Below are 20,522 nucleotides of genomic sequence, written 5' to 3'. Positions count from 1 at the left end.
TTTGGGGAAATTCTCAGTTATTATTGTTTCAAATATTTCTTCTGTTTCATATTCTCTTTTTAGGGTGTCCCTATTATGTGCATGCTGCTACTGTTGTAGTTATCCCTTAGCTTTTGGGTATTTTCTTCTGATATTTTTCTGTCTTTGTTCATTTTGCTTTTTACTTTTGCAGATTTTAATTGGTATATTCTGAAGCTCATATATCCTTTTCTCAGGTATGCCAAGAATACTAATATGCTTGTCAAAGGAATTATTTATTTCTGCTACAATATTTTGATCTCTAGCATTTGTTTTTGGTTCTTTCTTAAAATTTTTATCTTGGCTTAAATTGCTCATCTCTTCTTGCATACTGTCTCTTTTACTGCTACAGCCCTTAGTATATTGCTCATAGTCATTTTAAATTCCCAGTCTGATAATTCCAACATCTCTGCCATATCTGAGTTTGGTCCTGATTCTTGCTCTGTCTCTTCTAATTGTGTTATTTGCCTTTTAGGTGACTTGTAATATTTCCTTGATAGCAAGGGAGGCTGTATTGGGTAAAAACCTACTATACATATGCCTTCAATAATGTGTTGGTAAGGCACAGTCCGGAGAAGAGGCATCCTACAGTTCTAAGCTTAGGTATCAGTCTTTGAATGAACCTCTGACTCTGGACCATAAATTTCACAAATGCTTCTCAATTTTTTTTTTTTTGAAATGGAGTCTCACTCTGTTGCCCAGGCTGGAATGCAGTGGTGTGATCTCAGCTCACTGCAGCCTCTCCCTCCCTGGTTCAAGCAATTCTCTGCCTCAGCCTCCCAGTAGCTGAGATTACAGGCACCCGACACCACACCCAGCTAATTTTTTTGTATTTTTTAGTAGAGACAGGGTTTCACCATCTTGGCCAGGCTGGTCTTGAACTCCTGACCTCGCAATCCACCCGCTTCGTCTTCCCAAAGTGTCAATTTTTTAAAAAATGTTTTTCTCCCTAGGCAGGATAGGATTGCTAGAGTGGGCTGGAATTGAATATTTCCCTCTGTAATATGATAGGCTAGAACTGGCTGAAGTTGGGTATTTCCTTTACCTCAGGTCAGTTAAGCTCAGATAACACCAGAGTTTATGAGGCTCCAATTAATTAGTTTTTCCTGAGGGCAAGTCTCATAATCCCTATTAAAAACAAAGTGCTCTGGCCTATTTCAAAATGATTGCTTTCTCTTTCACTCTGCTAGAATGAGAAGATTTTTCTCCAACATTTACTATAAGATGCAGGTCGAGCTCCTGAAGAGAAAATCATCAAAAAATGGGGTCCTCAAATTGGTCCCCCTGGAGTTATTAGCCCTCAGACTTGTCCAACCTGAGGCTCTAGCAATTCAATTATAGTACATTTTTTTTTCTTTTTTACCCTAGCACTATTTCCTTTCTGGTTTCTGTTGATGAGTTTCTGCTCCAAGAAGCTGTTACTCCTTATATTTACTTTGTCTCTCCATCTCCAATCTTGGAGACAGTGGTTTGCCACATGTCCTCATCTCTTTTAGGGATCCAAGAATTGTTGCTTTTTCAGTCGGTTTAGTGTTTTACTTGATGTTAGAAAAAAAATGATGCCCTCCAACTTTCTTTTCTGCAAAAGTAGCACCCAAAAGTCCCAGTATATTTTTTTAAATCGTATTCACTTATCTCGTGTCTTACCAGTTCTAAACTTCTACTTAAAATTCCACTATAATTTCTTAATTAATACACAAGTTATTTAAAATAAGATTTGCCCCAAATATATGGGGATTCTTATTTAAAAATGTTTTCTACCAGTGCCTGCCATAATTGCACTGTGGCAGATATTGTCTGTATGATACCTAACTTTTTGAAACTTGTTGAGTTCTCTTTTTCTTTTCAACTTTTATTATAGGTTCAGGGGGTACATATGCAGGTTTGTTACATAGGTAAATTGTGTGTCATGGGAGTTTGGTGTACAGATTATTTCAGCACTCAGATAATAATCACATTACCAACAGGTACTTTTTTAGACTTCACCCTCCTCCTACCTTCTACCCTCAAGTAGGCCTCAGCATCTATTGTTCACTTCTTTGTGTCCATGTGTACTGTTGGGACTTTTTTATGTCCAAAAGTATCATCAATTTTTGTAATTCTCCCTCATGTACTTGAGAAAAATGCATATTCTTTGAATTGTTTGATGTGGATTTTTTTTTTTTTTTTTTGAGAGAGAGTCTCACTCTTTCACCCAGGCTAGAATGCAGTGGAGCAATCTCGGCTCACTGTCACCTCTGCCAACCAGATTCAAGTGATTCTCCTTCCTCAGCCTCCTGAGTAGCTGGGATTACAAGCACATGACACCACGCCTGGCTAATTTTTGTATTTTTAGTAGAGACAGGGTTTCACTGTATTGGTCAGGCTGGTCTTGAACTCCTGACCTCGTGATACACCTGCCTTGGCCCCACAAACTGCTGGGATTACAGGCATGAGCCACCATGCCCAACCAGATGTAGAATTTTATATGAATTTCATATGTGTCTAAGAGGTCAGTCTTGTTAATTGTGTTATTCAGATCTTTTATGTCCTTGCTCATATTTTGACTACTTGACCTATCATAATTGAGAAACAAAGATATGTTGAAATTTCCTCTAGTGACAATAATTCTACTGACTTTTGTTTATATATTTTATACCTATTAAATCCATTATTTTATAATCATTGTATCTTTTAGGTTGATATATCAATATGTAGAAAACTCTATCCATAATGATGTTTGTGTAAATCTATTTGGGCTATTATTTATACAGCTACAAGATTTTTTTAAATTGCTTCTTATTCTTTTACCATCATTAACACTTCCTCATGAATTAGGAATACCTGTTATCAAGATCTCATATTTAGATTTTTCAAAAAATATCCAAACTGAAAAATCTCTGCCTTTAAACTAGCAATTTTGTCCACTTACGTTTATTGTTATTTTATATAGTCAAACTTGTTTCTACTATCTTAGAATATTATGCCAATTGACTCCCTTCCCTGTTGCCTTTTAATGTTTTCTTATACTTTTTGAATTGATATATTTATCTCTCTTACAACAAGGCAAATACTGTAGCATATTGCTGTGGTCTGAATATTTGTACTGTCTCTGATCCAAAGGTAGAGACTTTGAGAAGTGATTAGGTCATGAAAGCAGACCCCTCATGAATGGGCTTAGTGTTTTTATAAAAGAGACCTCAGAGAGCTATTTTGCCCTTCCCACTGTGAGATTACTGTGAGAAGATGACCCTCTTCCTGCTGCTGTCCTAATCTCAGACTTTTCAACCTCTGGAACTGTGACAAATTTCTGTTGTTTATAAGGTACTCAGTTTTGTTATATGCTATATTTTGCTATATTTTTAATAGAAGCCCCAAACATACTAAAAAACATGTTCTCATGTTCTTTGATATGCCTCTTTAACCTTTATACTGTTGATACATCTCGATTTTCCATTTAAAATTTTAAATTTTAGATATTATATCTATTTTCTTTCCTTTTCTATTTTTGGTCTCATTTTTTAAAAGACAATTACAAAATTATCAAGTATTTTATTCACCTTATTTTACAAATCTCACACAATATCTTCAGTATTTGATTCTTGTTTTATTGACGTATATCTTCTGAATTTGATTTCAGTGTGAATCTTTACATGCCACACTTTTGAGAACTTATATGCTCAATAATATATTTCCTTATAGTTGAATGACTATGTGGCTAAATATAAAATTACAGTTTTAATGTTCTCTTACCTCCATACTTCAAAAGTATTATTCATCCGCAGGGCTCATGCCTATAATCCCAGCACTTTGGGAGGCCGAGTTGGGTGGATCATGAGATCAGGAGATAGAGACCATCCTGGCTAACATGGTGAAACCCTGTCTCTACTAAAAATACAAAAAAATTAGCTGGGTGTGGTGGTGGGCACCTGTAGTCCCGGCTACTCAGGAGGCTGAGGCAGGAGAATGGCAGGAACCCTGGAGGCGGAGCTTGCAGTGAGCCGAGATCACGTCACTGCACTCCAGCCTGGGCAACAGAGTGAGACTCTGTCTCAAAAAGAAAAAAAAAAAAGTATTATTAATCTTTTGTGTATCCACACTTACTGTTTAAAATTGATAGCTTTCTTTTCTGAAAGACTTCAAATTTTTTTTTTGTCATTGATATTCTTATGTTTTACTAAACTTTCTCCATATATATATATGTCCTTATGTCTTTTGCTGGGTGTTCAACAGGCACTCTCAATCTGAGGTTTTCACATTTTTGTTGAATATTGGAAAATTTGCATGTATTTTTTATTTTTAAATGTTCTCCTCTTCAACTTATTATCCTCCTTTTAAGGAATTCATTATTAAGTTATTGTTAATTTTAATTAAAATCTTTGTACACTTTAAACATATATATGGTATATAACGTGTGTATATATGTATGTGTGTGTGTGTCTATATATACCTTAAACTTTATATACCTTAAACTTAAAGATATTTATATATACATATGTTTAAGGTATATAAAGATACCTTACTTACATATATATATGTATGTATTTCCAAATTTTTAAATAAAATTTCTGCCCAGGCGCAGTGGCTCCCCCGTGTAATCACAGCACTTTGGAAGGCTGAGGTGGGCGGATCACTTGAGGTTGGGAGTTCAGGACCAGCCTGGCCAAGGTTGTGAAACCCCCTCTCTACTAAAATACAAAAATTAGCCAGGCATGGTGGCATATACCCCTGTAGTACCAGTTACTTGGGAAGCTGAGACAGGAGGATCACTTGAACATAGGAGGCAGTGGTTGCAGTGAGCCGAGATTACACCATTGCACTCCAGCCTGGTTGACAGAGCAAGCATCTGTCTCAAAGAAAAAAAAAAAATTCCATCTTGCATTAATTGATAACCCCCAAATCATTCAGGAGCAGATTGTTTATTTTCCGTGTATTTGTGTAGTTTTAGGGGTTCCTTCTGGAGTTGATTTTTAGTTTTATTCCACTATGCTCTGAAAAAATAGTTGATATGATTTCAGTTAAAGAAAAATTATTCGGCTGGGCGCGGTAGCTCATGCCTGGAATCCCAGCACTTTGGGAGGCCAAGGTGGGTGAATCACCTGAGGTCAGGAATTCGAGACCAGCGTGGCCAACGTGGTGAAACCACATCTCTATTAAAAATACAAAAATTAGCCAGGTGTGGTGGTGCATGCCTGTAATCCCAGCTACTCGGGAGGCTGAGGCAGGAGAATTGCTTGAACCCGGGAGGCAGAAGTTGCAGTGAGCCGAGATTGTGTCACTGCACTTTAGTCTGTGTGAAAGAGTGAGACTGTCTAAAAAAAAAAAAACACCAGTTCTATCCCTGCTGAGTTTCAGAGATGGATTCATTGCTAGCCATTTTATTGTCCAGCAAGACTTAGACTATGTCATTGAGCTCACCAGGCTGATTGTGACCCTATGTACAAGGTAGCCACATGGGAAAAGCAGATCTACAGATACTGTCAAGATGGTCTTGTACAATTCTACCAGCTTTCTGACCTCTGACCTCTTGGAAAGAGCAGCCCCAGTTAGTGAAAAGGTTTGACCCTGATCAACAATGAGTAGAAACATCATCAGTCCTTAATGTCTTGTGTGCCCCTTGGAAATCACAGAAAGTCAGCTGTCCTGGCTATGTGGGACTCTCATCCCAAGACCGACTTTGAACTGAGTAAGAAGCTCACCTGTGACTACTGCATTTATCTCAACTTCTCCTTGTGTAAACTCACCCCAGCAATACAGGGCAAGGATATAGATGCTTCAGTTTGTTCTTTTGTGTTAAATGTTTACAAGGACCTCAGAACTAAAGCCTGTTCTCTGGAGGAAATAAAGAAAATATGTTTAGAGGTGCCTGAATATGAAAAAAAAAATTGAGATTTGTTTTGTGATGTATCATATGATCTACATTTGAGAGTGTTCCGTGTGTTGATGACAAGAATGTATATTCTGCAGTTTTTGGGTAGAATGTCCCATAATATCTGTTAGGCTCATTTGTTCTAGAGTGTAGTTTAAGTACATTGTTTTTGTTGACTTTCTCTCTAGATCATGTGGCTAGTGCGGTCAGTGAAGTTTTCAAGTTCTCCACTATAATTGTGTTGCTGTCTACTGATTTCTTAGGTCTAGTAGTAATTATTTTATGAATCTGGGAGCTCCATTGTTAGGTACATAAAAATTTAATCTCTTTTAGTTGGATTGATTCTTCTATCATTATATAATGATCTTCCTTGTCTTTTTTTTTTAACTGGTGTTCCATTCTGTGGAAATGGAAATCAAAAAGTGAGCAGGAGCTATTCTTATATCAGATAAAACAGACTTTAAAGCAACAACAGTTACACGTATTTATTTCACATATTCCAATATTTTTTCATTTTCATAGCTTACTTCTTTTGGTAACATTCAGTATATTTTTGTTTAATATGACATTGGTTTCCTTTATATCAAAGAGAATAGTTAGAATCGTTCTTTCAAAATTCTGGTCAGTGATTCCAACATATGTGCCATCTATGGATTGGTTTTTGTTGATTGTCATTTCTCATGAGAATATCTCACATTTTCCTGGACCTTCATATGTAGATAATTTTGAACATTGTTATATTCTTCCAAAGAGTGTTATTCTTTAGTTAGTTAGTTAGTTTCTTTGTTTTATAAGGTATTTAACTTTGCTGACTTGGAATTGCAAACTATGTCTTGGTGTTTTAAACAGCTCAGGCTGCTAAAACAAAAACTATCAACATATATATTTGAAGGATATGCAAACATTCAGTCCTTAACAGATGGTAATATAAACAATGACAATGAGTGAATTTTCCCAGAAAAAGTATATAAAGTAAAAAGAGAAGAGTGTCTGAAACAAATCCCTGGAAGAACAGGGGATAACCAGAATAACATAATCGATGGATACTTGGGAGGAATGACGAAAAAAATAGGATTTGAGTCATGCAAGCATAGTCAACTCTAAGCTTCTACTGGAAAGGACACAAGGGAGAGTTATGGGAAAGAGAAGGTTCAGTGGGGCAGGGGAGTTATTTTTTAAAATAAAATAAACTGTAGAAGCTTAGAACTGTCTTCTGACTGTAAGTCCAGAAATTTTACCGTTTTACACTAATGAACAGCTTGCCGTGACTGCAGGGAGATAGAGACTTTACCTCTTATCTCGATGCCAGTTGTCTCTTCCTGTCAGTGACACATTAAAATTTATCTGACAATTATGTACATTTGTATCTCTGTTTTGTTTTTATTTGAATAAACTTAAAGCAGAGAGCTGGAGGTTGGTAGTTCACAATTTTAATAAAAATAGAAATTTATCAAGCTTACTGTGAAGCTAGCACTTCATGTTCCTGGAGGTATTTAGAAAGCCTCACATATGCCCAGGGTGGTAGACTCACTTGTAAAACAACTGAGAAGACCATAAGCTTTTACCTAAGGCTGATCCTCAGGCTCAGCCCAAGGCTAACCAAAGGTGGAAGAATAAAAAAAAAATAGCTAAAATAAAAATTTATACGGAAAGAGTTATGGACTGAATATTTGTGCCCTTCTTGCCAATTACATATGGAAACCCTGATCCCAAGGTGTTAGTATTTGAGGCTTTTGGCAGTAAACAGATCATGAGAGAGGAACCCTTCATGATGGGATTTGTGCCCTTAGATAATGTGAGAGAGCCAACTAAATTTTTCCCTCCCTGTGAGGGTACAAGTAGAAGTTAGCTGTCTTCATCCTAAAAGAGAGCCTTCACCAGAATTCAACTGTGTTGGCCCCTTGATCTCAGACAACCCAGCTTTCAGAATTATGAAATATACATGTTTATTTTTCAACCCATTTAGTCTATAGTAATTTATTATAGCAGCCTGAACTAAAAGCAAAGTTCAGTGGCAACCTTAAGCAGGCAGAAGACAGAATCATCAAATTTTAAGGTAGGTCAATTGAAAATTTCAGTCTGAGAAGCAGAAAAAATATATATATATGAAGAAAAGTGAACAAAACCTAAAGACCTGTCATACACCATCAGGTGAACCAGCATACAAATTACAGGGATTTCAGAAGGAGAATAGAGAAAAGGGAAAAAAGAATATTTGAAAAATGGGCTGGCTGAGAACACGACAAATTTGAGGAAAGACATAAATCTCAATAGCCTAGAAGCTTAAGGAACTCCAAGTAAAAAAACTGAAGGAAATTCACTTTGAGATATTTTGTAATCAAACCATTAAAAGTCAAAATAATAATACAGAATCTTGGAAGCAACTAGAATGGGAATCATCATGTACAAGTGCTGTCCCATAAGATTAATAACTGATTTCTTATCAGAAACTATGGAGACCAGTGGATTATATATCTAATAAGGGGCTGATATTCAAAATCTACAAAGAACACTTAAAACTCAATCATAAGAAAACAGCCAATTATAAAATGGGAAAAAAGATCTGAACAGATACCTTACTGATGGACATATACAGATGGTAAACAACTATATGAAAACATGGTCGCCGGGCGCGGTGGCTCAAGCCTGTAATCCCAGCACTTTGGGAGGCTGAGGTGGGCAGATCACAAGGTCAGGAGATCGAGACCATCCTGGCTAACATGGTGAAACCCCGTCTCTATTAAAAATACAAAAAAAAAAATTAGCCGGGCGTGATGGCAGGCGCCTGTAGTCCCAGCTACGCGGGAGGCTGAGGCAGGAGAATGGCGTGAACCCGGGAGGCGGAGTTTGCAGTGAGCCGAGGTCGTGCCACTGCACTCCAGCCTGGGTGACAGAGCAAGACTCCGTCTCAAAAAAAAAAGAAAAGAAAACATGGTCAACATAATATGTCAATAGTGAATTGCCAGTTCAAACAATGAGCTTTCATTACATACTTATTATAGTGAGTAACATTCCAAACACAAAAAATGCCAGATGCTGGCAAATATGAGGAGCAACCGGAATTCTCATTTATTGCTGGTGGGAATGCAAAATGGTAGAACCACTTTGTAAAACAATCTGATAGTTTCTTATGAATCTAAAGACAGGCTTACTGTACAATCCTGCAGTCATAGACCTCAGTATTTACCCAAATGACTTGAAAGCTTATATCCACATAAAAGCCTGCACACAAGTGTTATAGCAGATTTATTTATGATTGTCATGACTTAAAAGCAACCAAGATATCTTTCAATAGGTGAATAGGTAAACAAACTGTGATACAGTCAAACAATAGAATTTTTTTTAGTGATTAAAAAGAAATGGGACATCAAGTCATAAAAATACATGGAAAGACATCCAAAACATAATTGTAAGCAAAGAAGCAAATCTTAAAATGTTATATATTGTAAGATTTCAAATATATGAGATTCTGGAAAAGAAAAATCTAAAGAGAGGAATGTGCTCAGTAGTTGCCAAGTGTTTGAGGAAGAGAGGAAGAGAGAAAGAAACACAGTGCAGAGGATTTTTAGGGAGACTATTGTTCATGATACAGTAATGAAGACCTATCAATATACATTTATCAAAGTCGATAGACTGTACAACACACGAAGTGAACTCTAATGTAAAATATGCTCTTCACTTAATAATAATGCATCAAAATTGGTTCATCAGTATAAACAAATGTACCACACCAATAGAAGGTAAACATAATAGTAGGGGAAACTATGTGTGGATAGAGGGAATATGTGGAAGCTCTCTGTAATTTATGGTCAATTTTTTTTTTGTAAATCTAAATTGCTCTAAAAAATAAAGTCTATTAAGTGTATTAAAAAATTTTCAAGAAAGTACTAGCCAATTAATTCCAACAGCACATTTAAAAGATTGTACACCATAACAAAGATGGATTCATCCTGGAAATTTAAGCATGATTAAATACACGAAACTCAAAGTAATGCGATACATTAAGCAAAGAAAAAAGCCAGATGACCATCTTACTAGATGCATTTGACAAAAATCCAATACCCTTTCTCAATACAAACACCCAGAAAACTAGTAATATAAGGGACCTCTCTCAACATGATAAGGGCATTTATGAAAAATCTTCAGCTGGCATCATATTTGACATTGAAAGACTGGAAGTTTTCTCCCTGTAATTAAAAACATGAATACTCATTTTTACTAACGCTATTCAAGATTGTTCTGGAAGTTCTAGCCAGATCCATTAGACAAGAAAAAGAAAGAAAAGGCATTCAAATTAGAAAGAAGGAAAACTGTCTTTATTTACAGATAACATAATTATATGTTATCTGTAAATAGAAAAGCCCAAAGAATCCACAAGAAATCTACTAGAGCTAATAAATAAAGAAAAATTACATAGTAGAAAATCACACACACACACACACACACACACACATTACTTGTGTTTCTGTACACCAGGGATGAGCGTTGAAAAATAATCAAAGGAGTAAATCCATTTGTCATAGCATCTCAAAAATATATATAGGAACAAATTTAAACAAAAAGGTTAAAAAAGTCACACACTGTAAACTATAAAACATTGCTTAAAAAATTAAAGACCCACATAAATGGAAAAACATCCAGTGTTTATAGATTATAAAATTTAGTATTTTTGAAATGACAATACTACCCAGATTTCTCTACAGATTTACCACAAATTCTATCTAAATCCCAACAGCCTTTTTTTTTTCTTGCAGACATGGAAAAATCAATACTGACAGTCATATGAAATGGCAAGGGTCCCCAAATAACCAAAATAATATTGAAAAAATAAAGTTGGAAAAAAACATTTTTAAACTTTTATTTTAACTTCAGGGGTACATGTACAACTTAGTTATATAGGTAAATTGTGTGTTGCAGATGTTTGATGTACAGATTATTATTATTATTATTATTATTATTATTATTATTATTATTATTTTTTGGAGACAGAGTCTCGCTCTGTTGCCAAGGCTGGAGTGCCATGGCGCGATCTCGGCTCACTGCAAGCTCCGCCTCCCGGGTTCATGCCATTCTCCTGCCTCAGCCTCCTGAGTAGCTGGGACTACAGGCACCCACTGCCACGCCCTGCTAATTTTTTTTTTTTTTTGTATTTTTAGTAGAGATGAGGTTTCACTGCGTTAGCCAGGATGGTCTTGATCTCCTGACCTTGTGATCCACCCGCCTCGGCCTCCCAAAGTGCTGGGATTACAGGCATAAGCCACAACGCCCAGCCAATGTACAGATTATTTTATCAGCCAAATAATAAGCATAGTACTTGATAGGTAGTTTTTCTATTCTCTGTATTCTCCTAACCTCCACCCTCAGGTAGGCCCAGTGTCTATTGTTCCCTTCTTTGTATACATATGTACTTAATTTTTTGTTCACACTTATAAGTGAGAACATGCAATATTTGATTTTCTGTTCCTGTGTTAGTTTGCTTAGGATAATGGCCACCAGCTTCATCCATGTTGCTGGAATACAATTGCTGGGTTGAATGATAATTCTATTTTAAGTTATTTGAGAAATTGCCAAAGTGCTTTTCACAATGGTTGAGCTAATTTACATTCCTACCATCAAGGTATAAGTGGTCCCTTTTCTTCACAACCTCACCAGCATCTGTTATTTTTTGACTTGTTGATAATAGCCATTCTGACTAGTGTGAGATGATATCTCATTGTGGTTTTGATTTGCGTTACCATATTTTATTTGTCTATTCATTTGTCAATGAACATTTTAGTTGCTTCTACCTCTTGGCTATTGTAAATAATGCTGTGATGAACATGGGTGTGTGAAAATGTCTTCAAGATCCCAGTTTGAATTTCTTTGAATATATACATAGAAGAAGGATTGATGGCTTCTATGGTAATTCTGCTTGTGACTTTTTTGTGGAAACTCCAAACCAGTTTTCATGATGGCAGCACTATTTCACATTTCAAACAACAAACACAGTGAATCCAACTTTTTCACATACTTATTAATATTTGTTATTTTTCTTTGAATAGTGAGTATTCTGATGAGTGTGGGGTGATAGCTCATGGCGGTTTTGATTTACATTTCCCTTATGATTAGTGATGTTGAGCATCTTTTCATATGTTTATTGGCCATTTATACATCTTGTTTGGAGAAATGTTTATTCAAGTCCTTTGTCCATTTTTTAATTGCATTGTTTGTTTTCTGTTGTTGTTAAGTTGCAGAAGTTCCTTATATATTCTGGGTATTAGCTCCTTATTAAATATAGGATTTGCAATTATTTTCTGCCATTCTATAGGTTAAATTTTCATCTTGTTGTTTCTTTTTATGTGCAGAGGTCTTTAAGTTTGATGTAGTCACATTTGTCTATTTTTTATTTTGTTGCCTGTGCTTTGGGTATCATACTCAAGAAATTATTGTCAAATCGAATGCTCTGAAGCATTTTCTCTGTATTTTCTTCTAAAAGTGTAAGGTCTCACATTTAGGCATTTAATCCATTTTGAGTTAGTTTTCGCATATGGTGTAAGACAATGGGTCAACTTCATTCCTTTGTATGTGGATATCCAGTTTTCTCAACATCGATTGTTGAAGAGACTGTTCTCTCCCTGTCATGCAGTGTTGGCACTCTTGTTGAAAATCACTTGTCCATATAGGCAACAGTTCATTTCTGAACTCTATTCTATTCCATTGTTTCATATGACTATCTTTGTTTCAGTACACACCATCTTAAATACAGTTGCTCTGAAGTATATTTTGAAAACAGGAAATATGGAGCATCCAACTGTGTTATTCTTCAAGATTATTTTAGCTATGCAGGGTGCCTTTGGATTGTCTGTAAGTTTTATATTTGTTTTTTCTATTTCTATACAAATTCTGGCTAGGTATGGTGGTTCATACCTGTATCCCCAGGGCTTTGGAAGTCTGAGGCTGGAGGATCACTTGATGCCAGAAGTTTGAGACTAGCTCTAGGCCAAGCAACATGCAAGACGCCACATCTTTAAAAAAAAAAAATTAGGCATAGTGGTGCACAGCTCTAGTACCAGCTATTCAGGACGCTGAGGTGAGAGGATTGATGGAGCCCAGGAGGTTGGGACTGCAGTGAGCCATGATCACTCCATTGTACTCTAGACTGGGCAACAGAGACTCTGTAAAAAAATTCAAAATTCAAAATTCAAAAAATTAAATGGCATTGAAATTAAAATCTGTAGATGAGTTTGGATAGTATGGATGTTTTAACAATACTAAATCTTCCAGTCTATGAGAATTGAATGTTTCCCATTTATTTGCATTTTATTTATTTTGGTAATATTTAATAGGTTTCAGTGTAAAAATCTTCACTTTGTCATTTAAGTTTATTCCTGTTTTATCTTTTTTATGATCTAGTGAGATTTTCTTAATTTCCTTTTGAAATGTTCATTGGTAGTGCCTAGAACCACTTCTTAATTTTGAATGTTGATTTGTTTCCTGCAACTTTGCTAAATGTGTTTATTTTTTCTAAATTTTTTTTGGTAGAATCTTTACATATAAGATGATGTCATCTGTGAACAGAGATAATTTTATTTATTTTCCAATTTGAATGCATTTTATTTCTTTTTCTTGTTTAATTTCTCTTCCTAGAACTTCCAGCAGTAGGTTGAATTAATATTAATGTTAGGAGTGGGCATCTTGTCAAATGTTTTTTCTGCATTAATTGAGATGATCATGTGGTTTTGTCCTTCATTTTGTGAATGTGATGTATTATGCTGATTTAATTTTGTATGTTAAACCATCCTTGTATTCCAGGTATATATTTTGCTGGATCATGATGTGATCTTTTTTTAATATGCTGTTGAATTCAGTCTGCTGGTATTACATTTAGGATTTTTGTAACAATATTCACCAGGAATATTTTTCTGTAGTTTTCTTTTTTTCTGTCTTTATGTTATTTTGGTATTAGGGTAATTATGGCCACATTAAATGAATTTTGGAGTTTCTTTCAAAAGTATTGGTGTTACTTATTCTTTAGGAGTTTGGTAAAATTCTCTAGTGAAGACATTGGTTACTGGTTTTATCTTTTTTGGAAGTATTTGATACTGCTTCAATGTCCTAATTATAGTTCTGTTCAGATTTTTAAAATTGAATCATAATTCAATTTTAGTAGGTTGTGTGTTTCTAGGAATGTATTCATTTATTTTATGTTTTCCAGTTTGTTGGCTTATAATTGTTCATAGTCATCTCTTATAATTCTTTTTAATTTCTGAGACAGCCGTTGTAATGCCTGCTCTTTCAGTTCTAATTTTAGCTATTTAAGTCTCTCTCTCTTTTTTATTTTAGCTAAAGGTCTCTCAGTTTTGTTGATATATTCAGAAGACCAACTTGGGTTCATTAATTTTTTTCTGTTGTTTTTGTTTATTTTCTATTTTATTTTTTCTACTCTAATGTTTAATATTTTCTTCCTCTCTTAATTTTGGGTTTGTTTTTGTTTTCCTGGTTCCTTGATGGATACAGTTATGTTATTTATTTGAGATTTTTCTTTTCTTAATATCAATTTATAAACTTTCCCTTTAGTGCTGCTTCCACTGCATCACATAAGTTTTGGTTTCTTCTGTTTTCATTTTCATTTTTCCTCAGATATTTTATTAATTCTTGTTATTCCTCCTTTGACCCATTGGTTGTGTAAGAATGAATTTTTTAATTTCACATATCTGTGGATTTTCTTGTTTTATTCCTGCTTTTAAATACTAGTTTCATTGCACTGTAGCAGAAAAGATACTTAATATAATTACAACATTTTTAATTTGTTAAGATTTGTTGTGTGGGCCACGGTGGTCTATCTTGGAGAATGTTCCATTTCTGCTGGAGAAAAGATGTATTCTGTTGTTATTTGACAGAGAGTGCTCTATTTGTCTGTTAGGTTAATTGGTCTATCATGTTCAAGTCATTTGATTCCTATGATAGTCCCCCTGGTTGTTCTGTATATAAATGAATGCAGGATATTGAAGTTCATTATTATTGTTATATTATTATGTTACTGTCCATTTTTCCTTCCGTTGTATCTATGTTTGTTTCATGTATCTCTTTGCTTTAGTTTTAGGTGCAGATCTATTTATAATTGTTGGCTCTTCCTGGTGAATTGATAATTTTATGCTACTATAATGTCCTTTGTCTCCTGAGACAGATTTTGTCATAAAATCTAGTTTTTCTGATATAATTATGGACATACCTGCTCTCTTTAGGTTCCAGTTTGCATTGGATACCTTTGTCTGTCTTGATACAGTCACTTGTGTTGGTCATAAAATTCCTCTTTGCCTCCACAAAGTTCTATTTTTCAGCTGGCTGCCTGAAAGTGCTACCTCTGCATGCACTGCCATTCCCCTCCCAGTTAGCCAGTGCTATTCACATGGAAATAAAGAATAGCTCACCATCATGGCCATCTGAGAACAGTGTCTAGCTTCCTATAAATCAGTTAATGAAATTAGTTTAAAAATAGCAACCTTAACTATACTCCTCTAGCAATCGAATGTTGTAACCAAGTTAGAAAATCATGCTTTAGTAGTGTACTGATGATAATATTATAGGGCTGAGAAGTTTCAACTTGTATAGGGAAAAATGGTATGTTTTTTATGATAAAAATAATGTTTTCAAGTAAAGAAGAAAAACTGTTTTAGTTCCATGTACCTATAAACATTATATAGTTCTTTGATTAACCAATTTTCCTTTTTTCTTCTATTGTTTTTAGATGTTCTTGGCAGCCCTGTCATTCAGCTATATTGCTAAAGCACTAGGTGGAATCATTATGAAAATTTCCATCACTCAGATAGAAAGGAGATTTGATATATCCTCTTCTCTTGCTGGTTTAATTGATGGAAGCTTTGAAATTGGTAACTTTTTTTTTTCTATTTGATAACCATACTTGCATAAGTTAAAAAACAAACTGTTCATGCATGCTTTATATCACTGGGTCTGGACTAGGTGTACATTTGTCTCTCATGGGCAATTTGGCAATATGTTAGGACATTTTTGTTGCTATAAATGGGCTGGGGCGGGGAGGATGCCACTGGTACCTAGGGGTAGAGGTCAGGGATGCTGCTAAACACTGTGCAATGCACAAGACAGACTTACCGACAAAGAACTATCCTTCCCAAAATGTCTATAGTGAGGATGTTGAAAAACTCTGATCCTACACAGACTCATGGTCTGCAAATTAATTTTTTAGGAAACTTTATCTCCCTTGTCTCAAGGTGCCCCAGCGTGAAGAAAGGTTGAGGGAGGACTATAATTCTTATGATTTTAGGTGGAGGGACTGCATAGGAGCAACCTACACTAGATTCTACTGTTTTAACTGTGTACAACATTGGGAGTTTAAAGTCTTTTTTTTTTTTTTTGAACATTGAAGATATTGCTTTGATGTCACCATTTTAATTTGGATTTCTCCAACAATAGTGAGATTTTATATAATAATTGAAAATATTATACTATATAATTGAAAATAATATATTTTCAATATAATAATTTTTCAAAGAAAAATTAAAATTTTTCTTATTTTACGAACTGCTAGCTCATAGCCTCTGCTAATTTTCCCTTTTTCTTTTCACTTTCTAATTATTTGGAGGGACCACCAAATAGTCTATTATATAGACTGCAAATATTTTCTACATTTCATGTTTCTATTTTAAATGTATTTACACAATGCTTAACTAATGACTAAAATGTAATTGTCAAAGGAAGATTTATCTCTTTACATAAATTCAGAATGTTTGTGATTCAAAGATATGACACTCTACATGTCCTTCACTTGTTTACCTCCCAGGCTCAATGAAATCATCTAGAATTTTAGAATTGGAATGTTATTAGTTTTAACGTTTAATTCACTGTATGTCTATTTTTATTATGAAATTAATCCTTAACATTTTTGTTAAACTTTGCAGCTATTTAACAGTAATCATTTGAACATCATTATCAGTTGGTTTCTTACCTCTGTTTCTTGAATCCTGTGACTTCAAATCTCATCTTTACTCTTTCTGGAGTATACCTTCATGTATAGATGACCCTCTGTATCCACAGGTTCCACACTCACGGATGCAAGTCATATTCAAAAAATATAAAACTAAAAAATGGCCATATATTAATAAAAATGATACAAATAAAAACAACATAGAATAGCAACTATTTACATAGTATTTACATTGTATTAGAAGTATTAGAAGTTATCTAGGGATGATATAAAGCATACAGGAGGATGTTGATAGGTTTTATGAAATACTACATCTTTTGTTTGTTTGTTTTTCTTTTTTGAGGCAGAGTCTTGCTCTGTCACCCAGGCTGGTGCAGTGCCCTGATGTCAGCTCACAGCAACCTCCACCACCTGGGTTTAAGCGATTCTCCTGCCTCAGCCTCCTGAATAGCTGGGATTAGAGGCGTGTGCCACCACATCTGGCTAATTTTCGTATTTTTAAGTGGAGATGAGTTTTCACCATTTGGCCAGGCTGATCTCAAACTCCTAGCCTCAAGTAATCTGCTAGCCTCAGCCTTTCAGAGTGCTGGGATTACAGACGTGACCCTCCACATCCAGGCAATACTACACTTACCTAAAGGACTTGAGCATCCACAAATCTTGGTGTCTACAGAGCATTTTAGAACCAATAACCCATGGACACGAGGGATGACTGTAATTATTTTTTTTAGGAAGAATTGAAAATGTGGCATATTTTCTAAGCCCTTGCCTGTTGGAATATTTATTTTAATATCATATTTAATTGATAATTTGTCTGGGTATGGAATTAAAATTTCTAAATCCCTTTTTCTCAAAACATTAAAAATATTCATCTACTGTTTTATAACATTCAGTGTTGTATATGAGAAATTATTACCACTGTAGTTTTCATGCACTGATATGCATCTCTTTTTTATCTTTAAATATCCAAAAACTTACCAGCATGTATCCGAGACTCTCTCTCTTTCTACATTATTTTTGCTGGACAAATGTAGGAACTTTCATATGAAAGCTTACGTCTTCCTCTAACACAAAAACTTTATTTTCTGTTTCCTATTTGTTTCTTCCTGTATTTTATTCTTTCTTTTCTTCTGAAACATGTATGAGATAAATAATATATTTTCTGGATATTTTTCCTTTAAAATTTTTTCCTCCAAATTTCTACCTCTTTTCTTTATGTTTCATCAATTTTCTCTTATGTGTGATGTCATCTTTTATATCAAGTTCTAATTTGTAAATTTTTAATTATATTTTAAATTTATAACAACACTTTATTGTTGTCTTATTATTTTTAGTCTGCCAGTTCTGATTCTATGGCTGTGACATGCCATTTTACCTTTAAATATACTAACAGGATTTTTTTTTTAAAAAGTTTCTACTCTTTTTAGTTCAATATTGTTTTAAGTATTTATTCTTGTGTTGCTTTATCTGCTGGTCCATTCTAGTGCTTTCTTTCGTGAAACTATTTTCCATCAGTGTTCAATAATTCTTGATTATTGTCTGTTCAATGTTATATATAAGGCTACAGATAAATCTGAATTGGTCTACTCTTATTGCTCTTCTTCCATGTTTTAATCTAAATAATTTATACTGAACATTACATCTCAAATAATGTATCCTCCAGGAAACTTTCACAAAGCCCCTAATTAATTTAAGCTCGCTATTTCCATAATCTAATAGCACATCTATCCATCTGTTTTATTTTATTACTAGTGTGTTTCTATAGAACAAGTACCATGATTTTTTTTTTTTTATTTCTGACTCTGAGCACTGTGGTAGGTACATAGTATAAATTTAAAGAATGCCTAGAATAAGTTTAAAATATGCATGAATGATTATCTTTCCCTCAGATTAGGAAGACATTTTCCATTCCAATGCAATCCAGTAAACTCCAAATTTTCAAAAAAACTGTGCTTCTCTCATATAGCCAAATTACCTAAGTGCTTTCTTTGCATATAAAACCTATTCTACTTATTAATACTATACAACTTTTCAATGAGTAGTTTAGTGTAGGAGAGTTCACTTTCACAATTAAATTACATGGTCTTTGAGGGAAGGTACAATGTCTTGGGCATATTTGCATTCATTTGGGGCATTCAGTTCTACTAGATACAAAATTACACTAAGTCATATCAACATAATTTTGTTCTTTTTCTAGGAAATTTGCTTGTGATTGTATTTGTAAGTTACTTTGGATCTAAACTACACAGACCGAAGTTAATTGGAATTGGTTGTCTCCTTATGGGAACTGGAAGTATTTTGACAGCTTTACCACATTTCTTCATGGGATAGTAAGTGTTAAACAGCTCTGAGCCATTTATTATCAGCTACTTGTAAATTAGCAGTAGAATTTTATTTTTATACTTTTAAGTAGGCAGTTACCTTTTGAGAGGAATACCTATAGGTATGCCTAGAGAAATGGAGTATATTTCCTATATAATAGTTCATGTATTGCTTTATTCATCATGTATTTCTTTATCATGGCTTTTATACACTTTTAAATAAGAATAATATTATATAAGGTATGCAGTTTTATATGAAATAAATATGTTATTTACCAATTTTTGTAGAACATATGTATTTTATGTTTTTGCCTGTAAGATTTTGATTATCCTCAGTAAGGCTTCACAACTTCACCTGCTGCTGTACAGGTTTTCCCATCAGCATTTCACTGAAGCTGCTCTTTCTAAGGTAACTGTGTAGTTATGATTAGAGTAAGAAGTTCATATGAGAAAACTGAAAATAGCAATAACTTAAATAAGATAGAAGTTTATTTTTTACATTTTTTAATGTAACTAGTCCAAGGATGATATGATTCTACTTTTCATCATAGTGCTATGCCTTGCATGGCCGTGTCCTCATGTTACAAATTGTGGCAATGTATTTCCAGGCAACAGGATAGAAGAGAAGAACAAGAACAAAGAGTGCCCACAGGCTGAGCTCCAGGAGCATTTTCAGAAGCAAAACACTTTCACTGATTCCACATTTACCAGAAGTCAGTTACATTTTACACATAGATATATAGATGCTGGAAAAAATATACTTTATTCCAGGCTTCCATATTTCCTGCTAAAAAACCCAACTTCTGTTACTGTGGAAGGAGAGAAGAAAGGATACCGAGAGACAATGAGCAGTTTGTTAGAGACACCAATTCCTTAATGCCAAATCCAGCAATCATGCCTTTTGGTCACCATATTCTGTTTTTTTCCCCCTACATTTGGCCATTTGGCCCTTTTAAGAACTTTCTTCTTAATGGTACTGCTCTAATGCTCATCGTATTCCACAATCTTGATTCATTTTTCTATTTTTGTGGCTTCTTCATCATGCCCATCTTTTTCCTTTGCTTCTGACACCATAATTTCTGTGTCCCATAATTCCCTCTAATCTTCTTAATATCTTATTCTTCATGATTTTTATGGAGGTTATGCCTTAAATGCAACTATCCCAGCTTCATCTTCCATTGCTCCCCACATTTGAGGACCACATTCTAGGCTTACAGTTCTCTAATGTGCCATAATATGTCGTATCTTTGCATCTGTTATTTCTACAGACTTGAATACTTTTCTTCCTTTGTCTACCAATTAGAATTCTACCCATCTTCAATATTCATTTAATCTGTCCTTCACATTGTGAAGTTTTCTTTGATCTGCCTTCACCTCCAGGAAAAGCTGATCA

At 34.5% G+C, this 20,522-nt stretch overlaps 1 protein-coding gene across 3 annotated transcripts in view; it reads left to right on the top strand.

The window, feature by feature from the left end:
* The window catches only part of SLCO1B3 (solute carrier organic anion transporter family member 1B3), a 196,804-nt gene that overhangs the window by 17,916 nt on the left and 158,366 nt on the right, over positions 1-20,522 (top strand). For all 3 annotated transcript variants that reach the window (XM_030804741.1, XM_030804742.1, XM_003265581.4), the window contains 2 exons: positions 15,594-15,735; positions 19,006-19,138. In XM_030804741.1, the coding sequence (XP_030660601.1) occupies positions 15,594-15,735; positions 19,006-19,138 (275 nt within the window). The remainder of the gene's footprint in view (positions 1-15,593; positions 15,736-19,005; positions 19,139-20,522) is intronic.

The sequence above is a fragment of the Nomascus leucogenys genome, chromosome 23 (assembly GCF_006542625.1).
Source record: "Nomascus leucogenys isolate Asia chromosome 23, Asia_NLE_v1, whole genome shotgun sequence".
In the NCBI taxonomy this organism is placed as follows: domain Eukaryota; kingdom Metazoa; phylum Chordata; class Mammalia; order Primates; family Hylobatidae; genus Nomascus; species Nomascus leucogenys.
This window is presented reverse-complemented; position numbering and strand designations above follow the sequence as displayed.